Source organism: Urocitellus parryii, chromosome 6 (genome assembly GCF_045843805.1).
Source record: "Urocitellus parryii isolate mUroPar1 chromosome 6, mUroPar1.hap1, whole genome shotgun sequence".
NCBI classification, from domain to species: Eukaryota; Metazoa; Chordata; class Mammalia; order Rodentia; family Sciuridae; genus Urocitellus; species Urocitellus parryii.
The window spans coordinates 23,024,852-23,044,867 of record NC_135536.1 but is presented as its reverse complement, the minus strand read 5'-3'; the positions used below and the strand labels follow the sequence as shown (position 1 = coordinate 23,044,867).

The window sequence follows — 20,016 nt, the reverse complement described above, 5'->3', positions numbered from 1 at the left end:
TGCATACAAAACCATCCTGTCTTAATGTTCCTCAGCCATAGGACCCACCTACCAATCCATAGAAACACATAGATGAGAAGAATAAAGTGGGACAATCAGGTCTACTTTGCAAATAACACACACATAAGTAAGACAACATATAAGTAAACCAGAGAGCTTCCATAAGTAAACACAAGTAGTACATCAGTATCTATGAAAAAATGTTCAGAATAAAATAAAACTAAATTAAAGCTGAAAATTTTAAATCCAATTCCTAACATAAGGGCTAGAAATGTAAAGTGACTTTAGATCACTCATATTAGTGACAGAACAAGAATATAAACTCAGTTCTCTTAACTTTTTCTGTGCTTATCTTCATCATTCACATCTTTCAAAATGAGCCTTATTTCAGTATACTTCTGAAAGCAAAATAACCTGTCGTTTCTTACTACTGTTTCTTTTTCCAAGTAAACTGACTTTCATGCCGGGCTGTTTTTAAGATTTTTCCCCTTAACTCTGTCAATGGTTTTACTATGATATGTCACTTTCATTTGTATTTATCCCATTTGGGGCCCACAGAGATCACAGAATCTATAGCTTGATGTCTTTCACATGCTGTGCATTCTCAGCTGCTGTCTCTTCATACACTGTTTTGCCACATTCTCTCCTCTCCTGGGAATCTCATTATATTTTAAGTGAAACATTTTTATCAAATCTCATGTCTTCTACTGTCTTCTGCAGTTTTCATCCATTCATTCTTCCATTCTTCTTTTCAGATATCTGATGCTTCCCTACCTTTCAATTTGTTAACCCTCTTTCCAATGTATAAAAGCTGCTATTTAATCCATCCATTGAAGATTGGTAGACTATTTACTCATCTTATTTTTTGTTTTAGGAATTTTCATTTAGCTTTCAATTCTTTGCCAAAATTCTCTATCTTGTCTTTTAATTTCTTGAACATATTAATCATAGTTACTTTATAGTCCCATTACTTTTCTATTTGTTATTTCCTATGGTTTTCAGTCACATTTTGTCATGGGTAGAAAACCTATATAAAACTGTAAAGATAATTTAAACCTTTTAAGAATGACATCTTTTTTTTAGTTTTCGGCGGGCACAACATCTTTGTTTGTATGTGGTGCTGAGGATTGAACCTGGGCAGCATGCATGCCAGGCGAGCGCGCTACCGCTTGAGCCACATCCCCAGCCCCAGAATGACATCTTTTAAAAGGGACTTGATTTTGCTTGATTCTGAAGCAAAGAAGTCAGGCTAGAGTCACTCCTAATGCCAAATCACCTTAATCCAGACCAGAAACTGAGTTTATTCAAAATGGGCTTCTGTCCCCTTGAGAGCTCGTCTATTTTTAGTTTATTACTTATTTCCAATTTGAATTTCCCCTAGGTAATCAGCCTTTGGGATCTCAGGTGAAAGCGAGACGGCTTTCACTAGTTCACTAGTTCAGGTCTTCTGACCTCTTGAATAGATTAACAGTGGCATTGGTGGATAAGATTATTTTGGAGCAATTTTCCTGCTGAGTATAACTACAAAAATAGGCGGGGAGTAAGAATGAAATAATATCATAAACCCCTCAGAACTACAAAGCCTAGGCTCTCTGCTTCTAAGCCACCTCTTCTAGAATTATCCATCACCTTAAAGGAGAAGAGTCCCAAACACAGGATTTATTCTTCTGGAATTCCTTTTCTTACCAGATCCTGACTGCCAAATTGCTCATTTCCTTGGCAGTTCTCTGATGGATTCACAATATTTTCTTTTTACCTTTTTTTTTTTTTTAATTCTTTCCGGTTGTTCTTACCAAGAAAATTAATCCAATACAATCTTATCTACCAATGCCAAGAGTAGAACTTGCCAGCATCCTTTTTTATGTGGGCTTATTTGCTAATAAATCCTAAAGTATAACTAAAAGTTGATGAATAAAATAAAATAAAATTTACACACACATGCCCTGCTATTAAAAAAAAACACTACAGAATGTACAGAAAAATATTATAGAACAAGAGAAATGAAACATACCAAAATCTAGTTCTAGTCTTGGAAAATTATTTTTTCAGAAACAAGATAAAAATTTAGGAAAACTAATTGACAAACTAATTCTAAAAATATGAAAAAATGTATACTAAGCCATTGGAGATGTACAGTCTGATATAAAGCCCAAAAAAATGAAATGTAAAAATTAGAGGAGTGAAATAAAGACTGTTTTAAGGTACTCCTACAAGTCTCAAGGCAAAAATAGGTCCCACACCTAAAAGATAAAACTAAAAATATAATAGAATTAAAATCCACACTTGAAGTAGTAAAAACACAACACTGTATAAAATCTAATTATGACATAAGAAACCAATCTGATAACTACTAAAACACAAAGCAAAGAAATAAAGGGATAAGATATAAAGACATAAGAAATGCTTTAAAGTCTTTAGGGTTATAACTCCTAACTAGGTGCAAAGTCAAACCAAACTTAAAATTAAATAAAAACAGTAATACTAATAAAACTCAATTTAACACTAATTTTCTATGATAAATAATGCTATTTTGTTGAAACTAAAATCAATTCTCAACCCAAGACTGGTACTGGCTTTAATAGTACAGAGTCTTTTGAGTCTTATATGACTTCCTCTCTACCTAACAAGTGATGGTTCCTTTGTCCCCCACTTTTTCTCTGTATGATATACTGCAAAACAGGAATCATGCAATATGCTATGGTATGTTGCCACTTCATCTTGACATAAAAACATCATTTACAGATCTATTCTTTTACCTCTGTTCTTTTTGATATTACACTAAAACAAATGAAATGTTACTACTATGTACCAGTATATGAATACAAGTAAAACCTGGACACTGAAGTTGAATGGAATACTTGTTGATAAGGCAGGTCATCCAAATCATCAAGATATGTTTTTACATTTAGAAGTTGAGTAGCTCCTTCTATCCAAAAATGAGGCAATTTGAGTATCATATCAACTGCAATGAATTAAAACATTTAAAATATGCATACCATTGTAAGTTGATGATGATATTGGGATGGGGAGTCATTGGTCACCACTAGAAGATACTAGGGAACCTATAATTATGTTAAAAATCAGTTAATAAAATATTTTTAAAACCTTTTAAATTATAACTAAAATAAAAATATCTATTTTTTAAATTCTAACTGAAATCACTGAAACCCATATGATGTCTCTTATTTGGAAAAAAAATTAATTTAAAACAAAATGTAAGCCCAGGCACAGTAGTACACACCCTACTTGGGAGGGTGAGGACAACTGCAAATTCAAGGCCAGTCTGGTCAACTTATGAAGTCCCTGTCTCAAATTTTTAGGACTGAGGCTGTAGCTCAGTGGCAGAGCACTTGCCTAGCATCATATAAAAATGAGATGAAACCCAGTGAGGCACTGGGTTTGATCCTTAGCATCATATAAAAATACACAAATAAAGGCATTTTGTTCATCCACAATTACCAAAAAAAAAATGTTTTTTAAAAAAAGGCTGGGTGTGAAGCTCAGTGGTAGAGCAACCCTGGGTTCAATCCCCAATACCAAAAAAAAAAAAAAAAAAAAAAAAAAAAAGGCAGCAAAATGTAAGCCAATCCTAATGAATTGTGGGGGATGGTATATAAAACTCAAAGGATTGACTACATTATAAACTCATCTATGACAGGAGGTCTTCTGGGCAAGAATGGGGACTCCAAATAAGAGATGAGAGCATTAAAAACATCATAACTCAGAAGATCCAAAGGGAAAGCTTAGCAGTGTGTTCCTCAGCTAAACGACTTTCGCTTTTTCTATCCACATCTTTCCCAGTCCATCAAATAATCACTTTTTCACATACTTTATTTTGAGAGTGAAATAAGACAATGTATGGATATTATGCTAAGTGAAGTAAGCCAACCCCCAAAACCCAAAGGCCAAATGTTTTCTCTGATATGTGGATGCTGGGCCATAATTGGGGAGTGGGGGAGAGAGCATGGGAGGAATGGAGGAACTTTAGATAGGTCATAGGGGAGGGCGGGAAGGGAGGGGGAATGGGGATAGGAAAAACAGTGGGATGAGATGGACTTCATTACCCTAAGTACATGAATGAAAACACAAATGGTGTGACTACTTTGTAAACAATCAGAGACATGAAAAATTGTGCTCTATATGTGTACTATGATTGAAATGTATTCTGCTGTCATGTATAACAAATTAGAATAAATAAATAAATTTTAAATTAAAAAATGGAGAAATGGGATGTTTTTATCTGGCGAAGACATTTAGAAAAATCTGTCGTTCCCCCAAAAAAAAAAAAAAAAAAAAAAAAAAAAACAATGATTTCACTAAATTCCTCTGGCTGTGTATCTACAGATTCTTGAACAGGGCAATTAATATTCCCACTATCAGGGCTGGGAATGTGGCTCAGGCGGTAGCGCGCTCGTCTGGCGTGTGTGCGGCCCGGGTTCAATCCTCAGCACCACATACCAACAAAGATGTTGTGTCCGCCGAGAACTAAAAAATAAATATTAAAAATTCTCTCTCTCTCTCTCTCTCTCTCTCTCTCTCTCTCTCTCCTCTCTCACTCTCTCTTTAAAAAAAAAAAATATTCCCACTATCAGCCATTTATTCAGAACTCCACATAGAATTCCTTCATAATATGATTCACATTTCACTTTCCATCATTATTATTTCTCATTTCTCTGCTGGACGTTCATCTTTGCTGCCAATTTTCTATTTTGACTATTTTTGTAAAATTGGGTTTATCATTTGAAGACGAGGAGGTAACAAACCACACATTTTGTTGTTAGTGACCAATCCTCAACAGACTGCAAAAGAAGTGATCTGTTATTTACACAGTAGTTTTGGACTAAAGAGAAAGTATATAAATCTGTAAGTAGTTGCTTACAGTTAATATACCATGGTAACTGAAATTTGAATTGTGTTGTTTGAAGACTGCTGTTATTTAACTATAAATAATGACATTCATGTATATTAAAACCATACAAACAAGGACTGCCTGTATGTACTGCTCAGAATCCTCAAGTAGTTGCTCCAGGCATTCAATAGAGGTTTGTAGTCAGTACCCTGGAAAGGAAGAGTATGCTAATTCTGTTTTACCTGGGACTGAAACTCTTGTTTTTGTTTATCCCCCAACTTTACTGAAGTATATTTGACAAATATCTAGTTTTTTAAATTATTTTTTTCTTTCCAGAGAATATAATAGCAAGCTACTTGACAAGTCCCTAGAAAAAATATCAAGAATGCATAAAAAAAAAGATCAGTAAAATTTAGATTCAATAAGGCAAGATGGGAAATGGCAAAGAACCACATAAATAAACTTCCTTCATCAATATCAGTAACTATTTCATAAATAATAGTGTATCTCACATATTTACATTCTCAACAAAACCATCCTTGACTAATTAGGCTCATCTGGGGAGAATGAAAAAAAATCAACATTAAAATGTCATCAGGCCACACATGGTGGCACATGCCTGTGACCCGAGCAACTTGGAAGGATGAAGCAGGAGGGTCTCAAGCTCAAGGCCAGACTCACCAGCTTAAAAAAACAAAAAAAAAAAAAAAAAGGAACTTGTATCAAAATAAAAAATTAAGCAGCTGGGAATGTAGCTCAGTTGTAGTGCACCCCCTGGGTTCCATTCCCAATATCACAAAAAAAAAAAAAAAAAAAGAAAGAAAGAAAAGAAAAATGGTCATTAGGAAACTCTTTTAAAATGACCATAATTAACTACTTTCACAAAGAGACCACATCGGCAATATACTAAAAAGCATCTATTATACCATATACTAACTACCAAATAAACATCAAATTAGCTCCTACACAGATGAAAAGACAAATTCAAAAACAGAACAACTTTGGTAAAAACTAAATGCTACGATTTAAAAAGTAGGCTTGAACCATTCAATGATTCTACTTAGTTTCTTCAAAAATTGTTACCACATATTGTCCTTTATTTTCAAAGTAAGAAAAATACAACTTAATACAACTTAAGACTATACAGAAGGGCATGAAAATTTGGCCATGTATAAATAACTGCATTCACTTAGCAGCATAGTCAAGCATGAACTGGAAAACCTAAATAGTTTGTCTGTTCAGTTTTATATTCATCTGTCAATACAGAGGCAGTATTCTGCAAACATTCACAATGTATATAGCACGGGTGACCATGAGGCAGTTTGTATTCTAAGTTTAGATCTAAAATGTTGACATAAAGAAATGTAAATATAACATTTATAATTGTTAGGGGTAAGTGGCAAAATCCAAGGCAAAATTGGAGGTGGAGGAGAGGTCATCTTAAGACTTTTTCAAGAATAATAATGTTATCATTAGATACTTTTATTATCAAATATTTTATACTTGGCTTTCCCTCACTGCCTATTTCTTCAGAACATCAAGATGGACCTGGTAACAGACTACAAAATACATTGGTTGTAGTAACTAGTTAATTTTACCAACACTATTTTCATTCTTTATAATAGTTACCTTTTACTGGTAAAGTTTTAAAAAAAAGGAGGTAAATAAAAAATTTTATAAAACCAAATAAGTGCAATGTATTGTTTGCCTATCTTCTGGTCCTACCATGCTTAAATACATTTTTTAAAGATTGCTGCTATCTTATTTTTTATTTACCAAAAGATCACTAGTTCCAATTGTTGTACCTAACTTCTGTACATATAAAAACATGAAACATTAGAAAAATAAGAAATATAGACTCATAACATCTTTCCTCAAACTTACAAACTCCCTTTCAAATGATACACTATTTTAAGTACTTTATTTTACAATGAAATCCTGTATATTCAAAGCCCTACATGTCACTTACTCTAAATATAATTTTTAAAGAAATTTTTATTAATTTACATAAAATATTTAAATATCAATAAGTGATCACTCATGGAAAGTGGAAGGAGCCCATAGTACCAATATACTGTACTTTAGGAGGATAAATAATATACTGTACTCACAAACATAAATGCGGGAAGCATTATTGGGTATGCTAATTTAGCATATAGTTTGAAGTCAAATAATCACCTTTTACATGTTGCAACATGTGTTAGTCACAGCTATAGGATACACACATAAACTGAAGTCATGCCCAGTGAGTTCAAGGAAAGGAAAATGACATGTATTAAGTAAGTATAAAGTACCAGGGATCTCAAGTGAAAAACTAGCAAATGCCTGATGGTAGAGATCATCAGACAAATTAAAGAGCCCTAATATCCAGAATATACAAAGAACTCAGAAAATTAGACAATAAGATAACAAATAACCCAATCAAGAAATAGGCCAAGGACTTGAATAGACACTTCTCAGAGAAGGACATACAATCAATCAATAAGTACATGAAAAAATGCTCACCATCTCTAGCAGTCAGAGAAATGCAAATCAAAACCACCCTAAGATACCATCTCACTCCAGTAAGATTGGCAGCCATTATGAAGTCAAACAACAATAAGTGCTGGCGAGGTTGTGGGGAAAAGGGTACACTTGTACATTGTTGGTGGGACTGCAAATTGGTGCAGCCAATTTGGAAAGCAGTATGGAGATTTCTTGGAAAGCTGGGAATGGAACCACCATTTGACCCAGCTATTCCCCTTCTCGGTCTATTCCCTAAAGACCTAAAAAGAGCATGCTACAGGGACACTGCTACATCGATGTTCATAGCAGCACAATTCACAATAGCAAGACTGTGGAACCAACCTAGATGCCCTTCAATAGACGAATGGATAAAAAAAATGTGGCATTTATACACAATGGAGTATTACTCTGCAGTAAAAAATGACAAAATCATAGAATTTGGTGGGAAATGGATGGCATTAGAGCAGATTATGCTAAGCGAAGCTAGCCAAACCCTAAAAAACAAATGCCAAATGTCTTCTTTGATATAAGGAGAGTAACTAAGAACAGACTAGGGAAGAAGAGCACGAGAAGAAGACCAACATTAAACAAGGATGAGAGGTGGGAGGGAAAGGGAGAGAGAAGGGAAATTGCATGGAAATGGAAGGAGACCCTCAGGGTTATACAAAATTACATACAAGAGGAAGTGAGGGGAAAGGGAAAAACAATACAAGGGGGAGGAATGAATTACACTAGTGGGGGTAGAGAGAGAAGAGGGGAGGGGAGGGGAGGGGAGGGGAGGGGGGATAGTAGAGGATAGGAAAGGCAGCAGAATACAACAGACATGAGTATATCAATATGTAAAGCAATGGAAGTGTAACTGATGTGATTCTGCAAGCTGTATACGGGGTAAAATGGGAGTTCATAACCCGCTTGAATCAAAATGTGAAATATGATATATCAAGAACTATGTAATGTTTTGAACAACCAACAATAAAAAAATAAATAAATAAAACCATAATAACAAGAAAAAAAAAAGAAACTCAAAGATAAATGCTTAGCAAGTAGCCAAAACAGTATGAGCTCTTAAGTAAATGTTAGTTATAATGAAGTATATATGGTTATATTCACTTTTTGAATGAAGAAACTCAGTCTCAGAAAGGTTTATTAGTAACTTGCCCAGAATCACTGAGGTAGTTTCTAGAGGAAAGATCAGGATTCGATTTCAATTCTGACTCCAAAGACTACATGTTTGTTTTTGTCCCGTCCCCTCCACTAGCCTCAAGGCAAAATTTTGGAAAAATTACTCTCCTGTCCAGTAGATTCATGAGAGACTTGGGAATGAAATTTTAAACAAGTGAACTTAAGAACCTAATTCTAAAAATCTGAAATATGTTTACAAAAGGATGGTTTTTAAAAGAATTTCTTTGGTTAAAATTTCTTAGCCATACTCTTATTAGTTAATATTAAAGTTATTGAAAAATTATGAACAGTTATTATCTTTAGACAATTAGTGAATTATTGAAGCTCACCCAAAGCAGCAGTAGATAACTCAACTTTGCAGTAGGATAAATGGTTAGTATCTATGTCAATGAGTGCATCTGACAAATGAAGCCCATTAAATAAGAGGAAAAACCTGGACTTTATTATTTAATATTCAATATTCTTACAAAGTTTGCATACCAGATGGTGACATTCTCCTACTCCAAAGTGAAATTTTAATCAGAGTACTTAATTAGGAAAAAAAATCACCTATTAAAAGTCCCCAAACTCTAATTTGATATTATTTTTTAGTCAATCTGTACCTTTTTGCTGCTTCGAATCAAGAGAACTGTATTTTTCTTTTACACCCAGTATTAACTACTTTAACTCATCAACTTCAGCACAAATTTCTACTACACAAGATATTAACTTTTTATGTTGAATATTCTTTCTTCAAGACGTTCCATTTTTATAGCATTACCACAAGGATTTACCCTGCTATCTCATGAACAGGAACATGTGGTACTAGAAGTATTCTAGGCACTAAGCAAATCAATTGCACAGTTCTAGCAGTAGTCTAACACTAAGAAGCATAATTCATTCCAAATCTTCATAGTAAGTTTTAAAATAAAACCTTCACATATCTTCTTTGGTCCAAATGTTCTCAAACCTACAACAAATTCAAAACATTCTTGATGCCAAAAGACCCAAAGTCACACTATCCAACTAACTATGATTTGTTGACTAGAACAGCAACAAGAAAGGTTAGTGAAAAATCAATACTTGTTTCTTAGGAAGAAGGGGGTAAAGTCAGTACTGGTTCAGATAACTCACAGACTCCACCCCATTGCTTAAAATTGCAACTAGACAAGCCACCTGTAGCAACACCTCAGTACAATCTTACCTCACCACCTGACTTATTCCCAATTCTTTATCTATACTTCTTCCATCTAACTTTCATTCTAGACATTGTACCAGCTATAATAATAATGACCGGTGAGACAAAGGCCTTCTGTTTATAATGATGTAATTTCCAATATCTAGTTTCTCAATGTACAATTATATAACCCTTCAAACTTTAAATCTAAAGCCCCAACTTTTATAAATATAAATCATGAAGATTTGAGTAACTATGACTGATGAAGTAGATGAATACTGATACTGGGTTCTGAAACAAACTCCTACCTTTGCTACACTTAAGAGACCACGGGCAGGTTAGTGACTATTCAGTGACCCAGTTTTCTTATCTTGAAAATGAGAATATTAATAATATCTCTTATAGCCTTGCTAACAGAACTAATAGCTAACATACATAGAGTGCAGGGGATACACTATTGAGAGACTAGTACATTGTTCTCAAAAGACACTTACTTTCACTATTTGGGAGAAATTCCCAAAGAGACTATGAAAAGTTAGGTATTCTAGCACTGTTCAACCCCTCAGAGAAGAGCCTTCACATATTATAAGCAGTGAATTAAACTTATGGTTGGTGATTTTAAAGATTCAAGGAAACAATAGTGAAGTCATAAATATTTTAAGGAAAATTAGTCCAAAATTTGACCTAACATGATCCCGGCAATTAGACTTTACAAGACCAAAAGGAATAATTTTTACAGTGACCTTGATGGGAAATAATCTCAGGAGGAAAACATTGCACAAAATATTTATATTTCTAAACTCTTTCCCTCATACTTTGATAAATTATGCTCACAAAGTTAAACTCTAAGAAAATTAAAATTTAAGCAAATATATATCACTATCTCTGTTTCCTGAGGTTTAGCAATAAAATCATTTACAAAATCTAGGTTAATAAAAGTTCCTATCTTCCCCAGAGCAAGAGAGTTGATTTCATTTTTTAGGAAATATTTTTATATTTTATAAGAGAAATACTAATTCCAACGAGGCAATGAACATTTAGCATGGTGAGTTTTTTGTTTTTTGTTTTTTTTTTAAATGACTGAGCATTGGCTAAGTTTAACCTATCACAGGATTTAAAAAAAAAAAAAAAAAGCATGTTCCACAGCAAGAGGATTTGTTTGATTGCGGAACACACATTGATTTTTAAAAAGAAAGAAGAAAGATGGTCAATTACAGTAAGTATTTGAAAAACTTGAAGACTATTAAGACTCACATAAATCACATGATAGTTAGCACATTACATGTAACCATTTTTAGGCATGATATATTTCATAACAATAAATATTTTAACGTTGTGAAAGCAATTTTCAGTGAAAGGCCCATCAGAATCACTTGTAAGAAATATTCTTTCTCAGTTATATGTCTCCCCAAAGGTTATGGCAGGTGTTTCCCCTTCCCTGAAAGTAACTTCTGAGGAGCAAGATAAAATTCATTGCTACATTGAATGAATATAATATAAAGCATAGTACTTGGATAAGCTGGAGGAAAAATCATTGAGAATCAACTGTTTTAACAGAACAAGAATTTGAAGAAACTGAGGAAAAACAAGAGTAGACTAAGAAATAGCCTGAAGCAAAAACAAAGAATCTGGCTCTCCTGAGTCTTATTTTTTCTATGAGTAGCTTTGCAGTCAATGTACTTACAACTCAGATGGAAAGAAATACCTGCTGAGATTATTTCCCATGAATAAAACCACTCCCCAGAAAGTTCAGCATTAGTCAACTCTAGCCCCACCAGAGACTTAAAGCCACAGGAGAACACATTTTGTGCTTTAAATGCTTGTCTATAGAGAAATTTCTCTAATACATAATTTCATTTCCCAATTGCACAATTCAAAAGAAATTTTCTATTATAAGTAAAACTCTAACATTCAACTTGACAAAGTAGGATTGTTCTGTTACTAGTTAACAATAAATGTTTTCAACTTTTCACAAATAAATAAAAAGGCAGAGATTATTAATTAACTTAAATCAATTCATGAGCTACCTAAATATATAAATTCTACAGCTTCAACTACATCTTAAAGCATAAGAATTCTCTAAGAGCAAAAAATGCCCAAATTTATTTTCCTTTTTGGTTTTGTGCTTTCATAGTACTGGGTATTGAAGCCAGGGACTTAGGCATGATAGGCAAGCCTAAGTTTATTTTCTAAATTAAAGTAGTAGAAATCTTTACCAGAGAAATATGTTTTCTTTTGTACGGGCAATTAGTTTCTAATTACAAGCAAATGAGTATGACTATACTTTTGAAGAGGATAACAAGTCAATTATAACTTGACAGTTATAACAATTCAGTACAGCAAAGATACATAAAAAATAATCATTATAATATATTAATCTTATTACAGTACATACTCATTAGAAACATGAAGGAATAAATTTAATTAGTTTTGCAAGAGTATACAGAAGATGAGGAAACAAATTCCAAAAGAAGAAAAAACATAATTAGAAAAATGAATGTTAATTAATATTAAATATTTATTCACCCAATTTCAAAATTCTGGATCATTTGTCCTTCTTACAACCCCATGTAAAGTGAGTACAAACTGGTGCATCTTTGAAAGGGCACTTTGGAAATATCCAGCAAACTTTCAAATGTGCATACTCTTTAACCTATCAATTCTATCTCCAGGTATCCTACAGGATTACACAAAAACATGTGTGAAATAATGGTCCCTGCCACACAGTTTACTGGATACATCCATACTTTGGAATATTATATAACTGTGAAAATAAAGGAGGTAGAACTACATAAAATTATAGGAATAGTGACAGCATAATTTAATGGAAAAGATGCATAGCATTATATTTTATACTGTTCTATTGTCTAAAGCCATCATATGCATGCTTGTAACATGCATAGAAAATGCTCTGAAATATATACAAGAAACTACCAAAATTGTTACCTTTTTGACAATGAACGATGAATATGTGTTACCTTAAAATTAGCCACCTTTAAAATTTGTATCTTTCCATGAATAATATTTGTGACCCAAGTTTAGAACATTCTGTTTACTCATGTCCTAAATTCTCCCATCTCTGACATAAAGCTTTCAAATTCAATAGAATCTAATCTATATAAGCTATCTGGCAATCCGATAAGATAACCTAAATTTAAACTTAAAATAGCAAAGCAGCTTAAAAATTAGAGCTATTCACATTGGTTATCTCCTTAAGCTTACATACCCAATCTCCAAAAACTACTCCCAAAAAGCTAGGTAAGCAATAATGAAAACATATGTGAACGTTCTCACCTGTTCGATAGCACCCGCCTGTCCATTACTAAATTCTCGATATTGCCCAAGCATCTGGTCCACTTGTCGAAGATTCCGACTGGTGTCCTTGATAAAGAAAACAGACTCTATTAATTGTTCCAAACACTGTTTTTCCTAATTGATCTGAGTAGTATGTTAAACACCTAAGCCAATAGTTTGTAAAGGGTATAATTTATTTCACAATTAAGTCAGCTATCAATATACTTCATAAATATCAAATAAACCTTAATTAACACCATGGAGGAAAAAAACTCAAACCCATCTTCAATTCATGTGTGTGAAATCTAAAGCATATAATTTAAAGCCTTATCCAAGAGTCCATAAGTTGACAACAAACCACAAATTGAAAAGAACCCTAATTATCAAATTTGTGTACCTCTAATTCACTTCCTTTTCATAGAAAAATAATTGTGAAAAACCAAATCCAATAGACTGTGTATAAGAGATGCAAATCTTTAGGATTAATGTTCTTTAAAATTATTACTTCACTTCAGAACTTGATTAGGAGAAAAGAAAAAAATAAGTATTCTTTCACCTTTAGCTATTAACAGTAAATTTAGTTCTAATCATAAGAAAAACAGTTTCCACCTAAATATGCTAGATTTTCCCTACAACATTAATGGAGGCATCTCTTTCAAAAATACCTACTTACCTAATGTGTCTTTGTGATGGGAAAGTACAAGGATTCATGCCCTAAATTTCCATTATTGTGTCAGTTTAAATAAGTTTAAATAGAATAGGCCTTCTTATTTTAAATCAAATTGTAGCTTTTCCAGAGAAATTACATACTAACCCAAAACAAAGCCAAAATCCATGCTTATCCAGGCTAAGGCAAAAGTAAGGGATTCATGAATAGGAAAAAAAAAATCTATTTCTGAGTTTTCGTTTTTCTAGCATGACTGTGCTACCCTTCCCTCACCCTTTTCCCAAGTTCTTTATATGGAAAGAAAACTCACTGCCTAAGTCAAACTTTCAAACACTGTCTTAAGTAAGCCTCTAGATCAAAATGGTATCTCTATGTGTACTACTCCTCCATAAAGCCGACTTCAGCAAAACCTCTCTAAAGGCACATGTGCACAAGAAGATCAACTACAAGGCTGGGCATGGTAGCACATGCCTGTAACCCCAGTGGCTCAGGAGGCTGAGGCAGGAGAATCACAATTATGAAACCGGCCTCAGCAATTTAGCAAGCCCTAAACAACTTAGCAAGACTCTGTCTCAAAATAAGAAATAAAGAGGGCTGGGGATGTGGCTCAGTAGTTAAGCACCCCTGGGTTCAATCTCTGGTACCAAAAAAAAAAAAAAAAAATCTACTATGATAATTTCTTCTGGTTTCACTCCCACATATTTTATATAGAAATATTGCTTCATTTCAGAACGTTCTTAACAACCTATCATGTATAATAATGGAACTCATCAATTTCTAAGTCCTATACCCCAGAACCTATGAATATGATCCTTACCATACTTGGCAAAAAAGATTTTACAGATGTGACTAAAGACCTTGAGATATAGAGCATTATTAATTGGACAAAAAAGAAGTCACAAGCATCCTTAAAAGGAAAAGTGGGTGCAGGGGATATAACTCAGTGGTAGAGCACCTGTGTATCATGCTCTAAACCTTGGGTTTATCCCCAAAGACTAAACAAAAAAAAAGAGAGAGGCAGGACAGGTGATCAGAAGGGCTTAACCTTAACATCCTTGTTGGCTTTGAAGATAAAGGGAGCCACAAACAAGAAGTGGGGGCGGCTGGAAAAGACAAGGGAACAAATTTTTTCAGACTTCTGACCTACAGAACTGTTAAGAAAACAAGTTTAGTTTTTTTTAAGTCTTCAGCTTTGTGGTAATTTGTTACAGTAGTAAGAAAATCAATACACTAAAACTATTTCTCAGCTCAAACTATTTAAAATCTATGAAATACAACCACTATTAAACTAACCTGTAAAGTACTTGTTATAGTGTTGACCTTCTCGGTGACTGTAGGATTACTTCGAGTTTCCCTATGAGTTGATCTGGTAGCCCATTGACTCAATCGGTCATGAAAGCGGAAGCGTTCGGAATCACTGGATGATTCTGCCATTGATGTACACAAATGCTAAAAACCAAATCCAAGTCAAGGTCAAACAGTAAAACACAGGAAAATATGAGATTAATGTAATGACTCACTTTTTAATATTTTTAGGTCTTCATTACATTAGCCCTCTGACATATTATAATTTCTACACAAATAGTTTGAAAATACAAGTCACTTCCCCACATAATTGTCCCTCCTATTTACGATGCTTTAAGAGAACAATGACTGAATGGGATTTTAGTAATGTTTACCACTCTGAATAATAATTCCTTAGATATGTGCAGTGCTTCCAAATTTTATGAAGTACAGAGCTATTCTCTGAAACTAGGACCTGCAATTGTCTTAATATTAGACTTCTGTTTATAGCTTACTATGTGAACAAGTCTCTTTAAACATAAAAATACTACAAGATACATAGCCTGTCCTACAATAAAAGAATCCCATTCAGTGTACAAAAAAAATTGTACACCTTAATTTGAAATACAGAATAAATGATGTAAAAGAGACACAAATTTTATAATAATGAATACATAAGATAGCATCTTCAACATCTCTACCAAAACAGAAAGTGAAACAGTCACAGTAAAATTTCATCAATAGAAAAATTCTTTAAACATGCCTTCTCTCTTTACTTCTATTATCTACTTAATGCATAAGAAAATTATTTCATTCAAGAAAATCTCAAATCTCAGAAAACCTTATAATATAAATTGGAGAAAATAAATACATTTAAAACAAAGAAGCAGTGGAGAAAACTCAATTGATCAAAAGTGACAATAATTTCATTTTTTGCTTAGTGGAAAGTTAACTCAATCTTTATTTTAACATTAATTGTTACGATCTTCCTAATATCTATATGGTCATTTTTTTCCTGGCTTATTAAGTACAGTATGATAAAACTTTTCTTTAATGACAGAATATTCTGGACTTTTTGGATCTTTATTCTGAATGTATCTTGGAAGTACATAACCATATACCTAAAGAGAAGATAGGGAAAATATGCTACATATGTATAGATCCTAGAACATTTAATGAAAGCAATATGATTTTAAAGATATTAAATAAAATTATATTTAAAAAACAAGCAAGAACTCTTACTATGAGTTTAGGTTTTTCAAAATCTAATCAGAATCAATGGAATACAACTTCTTTGCACTAGTTAAGAGACTAGTTTTTGCAATCAAAAACTCATGCTTTGGGCTGGGGATGTGGCTCAAGTGGTAACACGCTCGCCTGGCATGTGCAGGGCACTGGGTTGAATCCTCAGCACCACATAAAAATAAAATAAAGATGTGTGTCCACTGAAAACTAAAATATAAATATTAAAAAATCCCCTCTCTCTCCCCCTCCCCCTCCCTCCCTCCCTCTCTCTCTCTCTCTCTCTTAAAAAAAAAAAAAAAAAAAAAAAAAAACTCATGTTCCTCCTCTGCCCAAGGCCTTTCAACTTTCTTCTACAACTATTTCCTCTGGTTCTTGTTTCCCTCCTATGTATAAATATAAAGGCATAGTGCTCACAATGCTGCTCTCTCTCATTTAAAAAAAAAAAATCTAAGGCTGAAGCTTGGCTTTCCTTTTCCCAGCTTACAGTAAAATTTAATAGAAAAAGAAATCTTAAATGTAAAGTTTAATCTTAAATGTAAAGTTTGTCTTTAAAATGTAGAAAATAACTTCTGAGTATATCTTATGGATCTCTGCTACATAATCTTTTATTCTAAGTCCTTTCCAACATTTTCCATTAGTGAAAGGAGAAAGAACCAACATTTCTGAGCATCTGCTATGTGGATGCAGGTAATATGTGGATGCCTATATAGAAAACCAATGTTTAATTCTCATAACAACTTTTAAAGTGAACACTATTAGCCCTAATTTATACAGGATGCTGAGGCCAAGAGATATTGAGTAACATGTCCAACTCCATACAGTGATATGTAGCAGACCCAAGATGCAGACCCAAGACTCAGCCAGCGTTCTCTATCTTCAATAACGTGTTCATCCCACTATATTCTGCTATCTGTTATGTACCAAGAGTGAACAATCCTAATGGTTAATTAAACTTGATGAAGAAAATAACTGGCCACAGTTTAATAAGTGTCTCTAGTCCCCTCAGTTCCCTCTTATTTCATATCAAGATAAGTAAGGAAATATCAAGTACCAATATGAAATCTTAACTAGACACCAAGAAAAAAAACTAAGTGGTATATCTATGCAAAGAGTACTAAAAACAAATCAAACCACTGGCCTTAGAGCAAGGGGTTTACATTTCCTGATTCTATTTCATACATAAGAGAAGAGAATAATTATGCCTGAGATCAACTGAAATTATAAAATTTACAGCACAATGACTTTCGTTTTTAAAAAGTTGTAATTTGGAAAACTAAACTGAAGAAATCATCAAGCAGAACAGAAAGGTGATACTTAATAAAAACAATGTGTTTATTATAATGGTTGTTGGTTAAAAACAAGCAACAAAATAAACATCCTTGGGGACACTTGATTTTTCTAAGAGCACCAAAATTTGAATAATAATCATTTCTCTGAAGAAAACTTCACTGAATATAAATGGTCTATGAGACTCTTCCAATGAGTAGACAATTTTTAGTTTTAACTTGACTAAAAATAGTTAAAAGTGAAATTGTTATGGTTCTTTTTAATATGGAAAAATGTCAAAAAAGTACAATACTAATGTAATAAGAAGATATATACATTACTACCTATAAATAATTAACATTAATGATAAATATCATTCTGACATGCATGCTTCTAATTTTGTAAAAGAAAATGTTTACAACATTATAAATAAAGCCTTAGTACACTTCTACTCACTATTATTCTCATCCCACCTCCCCAGGGAAAACCACTAATATGATTTCATGTACACCCCTCATGCCACATTTTATATTTTTACCACAGGCATAGACACCTCAAAGTTTTTATGATGGAACACATATTATAATCAATAGGTGACAATCTAACAAGTGAAGATATGGAGCACCTAAAATTAACTCTAAAACAGATGATTTATTTAAAAGCATTAAATTTTTTTTTTATTTATAAAAATTTTTTGAGATGATATTTATTGTCTCTAAATGTCACATAACACAGGGAAAAAAGTTCTCTCACTTACCCCAACTTGGATTACATACTTTTAACAAGATAGAATCACACTTTTCAGCATAAGTTTTACTGGCAAACACACACAAAGTCTTCCGCTATTAATTTCAATCACTTTGAGCCATAAAAGATGTTCAAACTCCTGCATCTGATGGAACTCCTGCAGAGAAATCAAGAATTAAAGTGAGATACATCTAAGAAATTTACATGACTTTTTTTTAAGCAACCATGTAAGGATTTTAAATGACATAAGTTTCATGAATGTTAAACTAAGGAAAATTAAAGAATATATAATAATAAAAACAGATTATTTTCATGATTGATAAAAATTTGGTATTTTCTTCAACTATTACTAACAATGCAAAAGGTCAAACGCACTCCTATAGCTAACTCAAGTGGACACCTACCCTCAGCGCCATAACTCAGAAAGCAATAGTGTCAATTATATCCCTACCAAAAGATGCCAATCCATCATCAGCCAACAACATGACTGTCGATAGCTGTTGTACATCGTGTAGATGGAGACAGAGAAAAATAAATGAGAGTAGAGTGGCCACTGAGGTTGACAAGAGGTTCACACCAAATGATCAAAACCTAGGAAAACCATGAAAATAATTCCTGAGAACCCCTTAATATAACCAACTCAAAAAGAAAAGTACAAAGCAGTAATGTTTATACACTCTTCATTCATAATTAACAATGTATTATTTATACTACAAATTAAAATATGGTACAGTCTAATATCATAGGCAATAAAGACAGCTGACCTCATAAAACGTACTACCAGTAAAACCGTACCTAATGTATTAGACTCATTCAATTTTCATCAACAAAAGCATACTAAGAGTGGTCACACCAGAAAACAAGTGTAACTATGAAAAAACCTTGAACCTAATAAGAAATATAAATTAAACAATGGCATCACTTTCTAACCTATTATTTTCTTTTAAATAATAATATCTATGGACAGTGAGGTTACAGGGAAAGAGCACTCTTGTCTAAGGATGTCTCAATTGATATAATGCCTGGATATCAGAGCAAGCAACTACCTATCAAGATAATTACCACTGATCTAGTAATAATACTTCTAAAAATTTCTCATAAAAAAAATCATCTGGAATACATACAAAAATTTATATATAACGATATTTACTCTGAAGTTGTACTAAAAGGACAAAAAAATAACTTAGAATTTCAAAATACAAGAGAATGATTAAAAATACAGAGCATCCATATATTTTAAGATTATAATGATCTTAAAATACCTTATCCTGTTTCTAGAGAATATTTAATGGCAAAGCAAGGAATAAAAGTATGAATTTCAGTTTTATAACAAACACTATGTTATCTGGATGCATATTAATTACCCTTATATAAATTTAGAGGCACAGGAAAGGGCAGGGATAAAGGAGAGGAAAATATATCAAAAGTATATTAACCATCCAGTGTATACAGCTAATTTCTGTTGTTTTAAACATTCCTGTCCTTCATGAATTTCTATTATTTTAAACAGTCCTGTCTTCCATGAACTTGTATTATTATTGTATAATCAGGAGGGAAAATATGTTATTTAAAAGAAAGAAAAACAAGTATAACGATCACCTTCAAAGATCACAGGTTAAAGGGATGGGGTTGTGGCTCAGTGGTAGAGTGCTTGCATAGCATGTGTGAAGCACCATGTTTGATTCGAAGCACCACATATACATAAATGAATAAAATAAAGATCCATCAACATCTTTAAAATTTTTTTAAAAAAAGACTGTAGGTTAATAGGCTAACAGCAGATTAACAAACTGGCAACCCAAATAATGAGTTAAAATTAAA

The 20,016-nt window shown here is 32.9% G+C and overlaps 1 protein-coding gene across 1 annotated transcript in view; it reads right to left on the bottom strand.

Moving 5' to 3' along the window:
* The window catches only part of Cep128 (centrosomal protein 128), a 373,328-nt gene extending 355,063 nt beyond the window's left edge, over positions 1-18,265 (bottom strand). The window contains exons 1-3 of the mRNA XM_077799967.1: positions 18,206-18,265; positions 14,947-15,102; positions 12,987-13,073 (exon numbers count right to left, since the gene is read on the bottom strand). Coding sequence (XP_077656093.1) covers positions 12,987-13,073; positions 14,947-15,087 — 228 coding nt within the window. The 5' untranslated portion in view covers positions 15,088-15,102; positions 18,206-18,265. The remainder of the gene's footprint in view (positions 1-12,986; positions 13,074-14,946; positions 15,103-18,205) is intronic.
* Between the last annotated feature and the right edge of the window lie 1,751 nt (positions 18,266-20,016).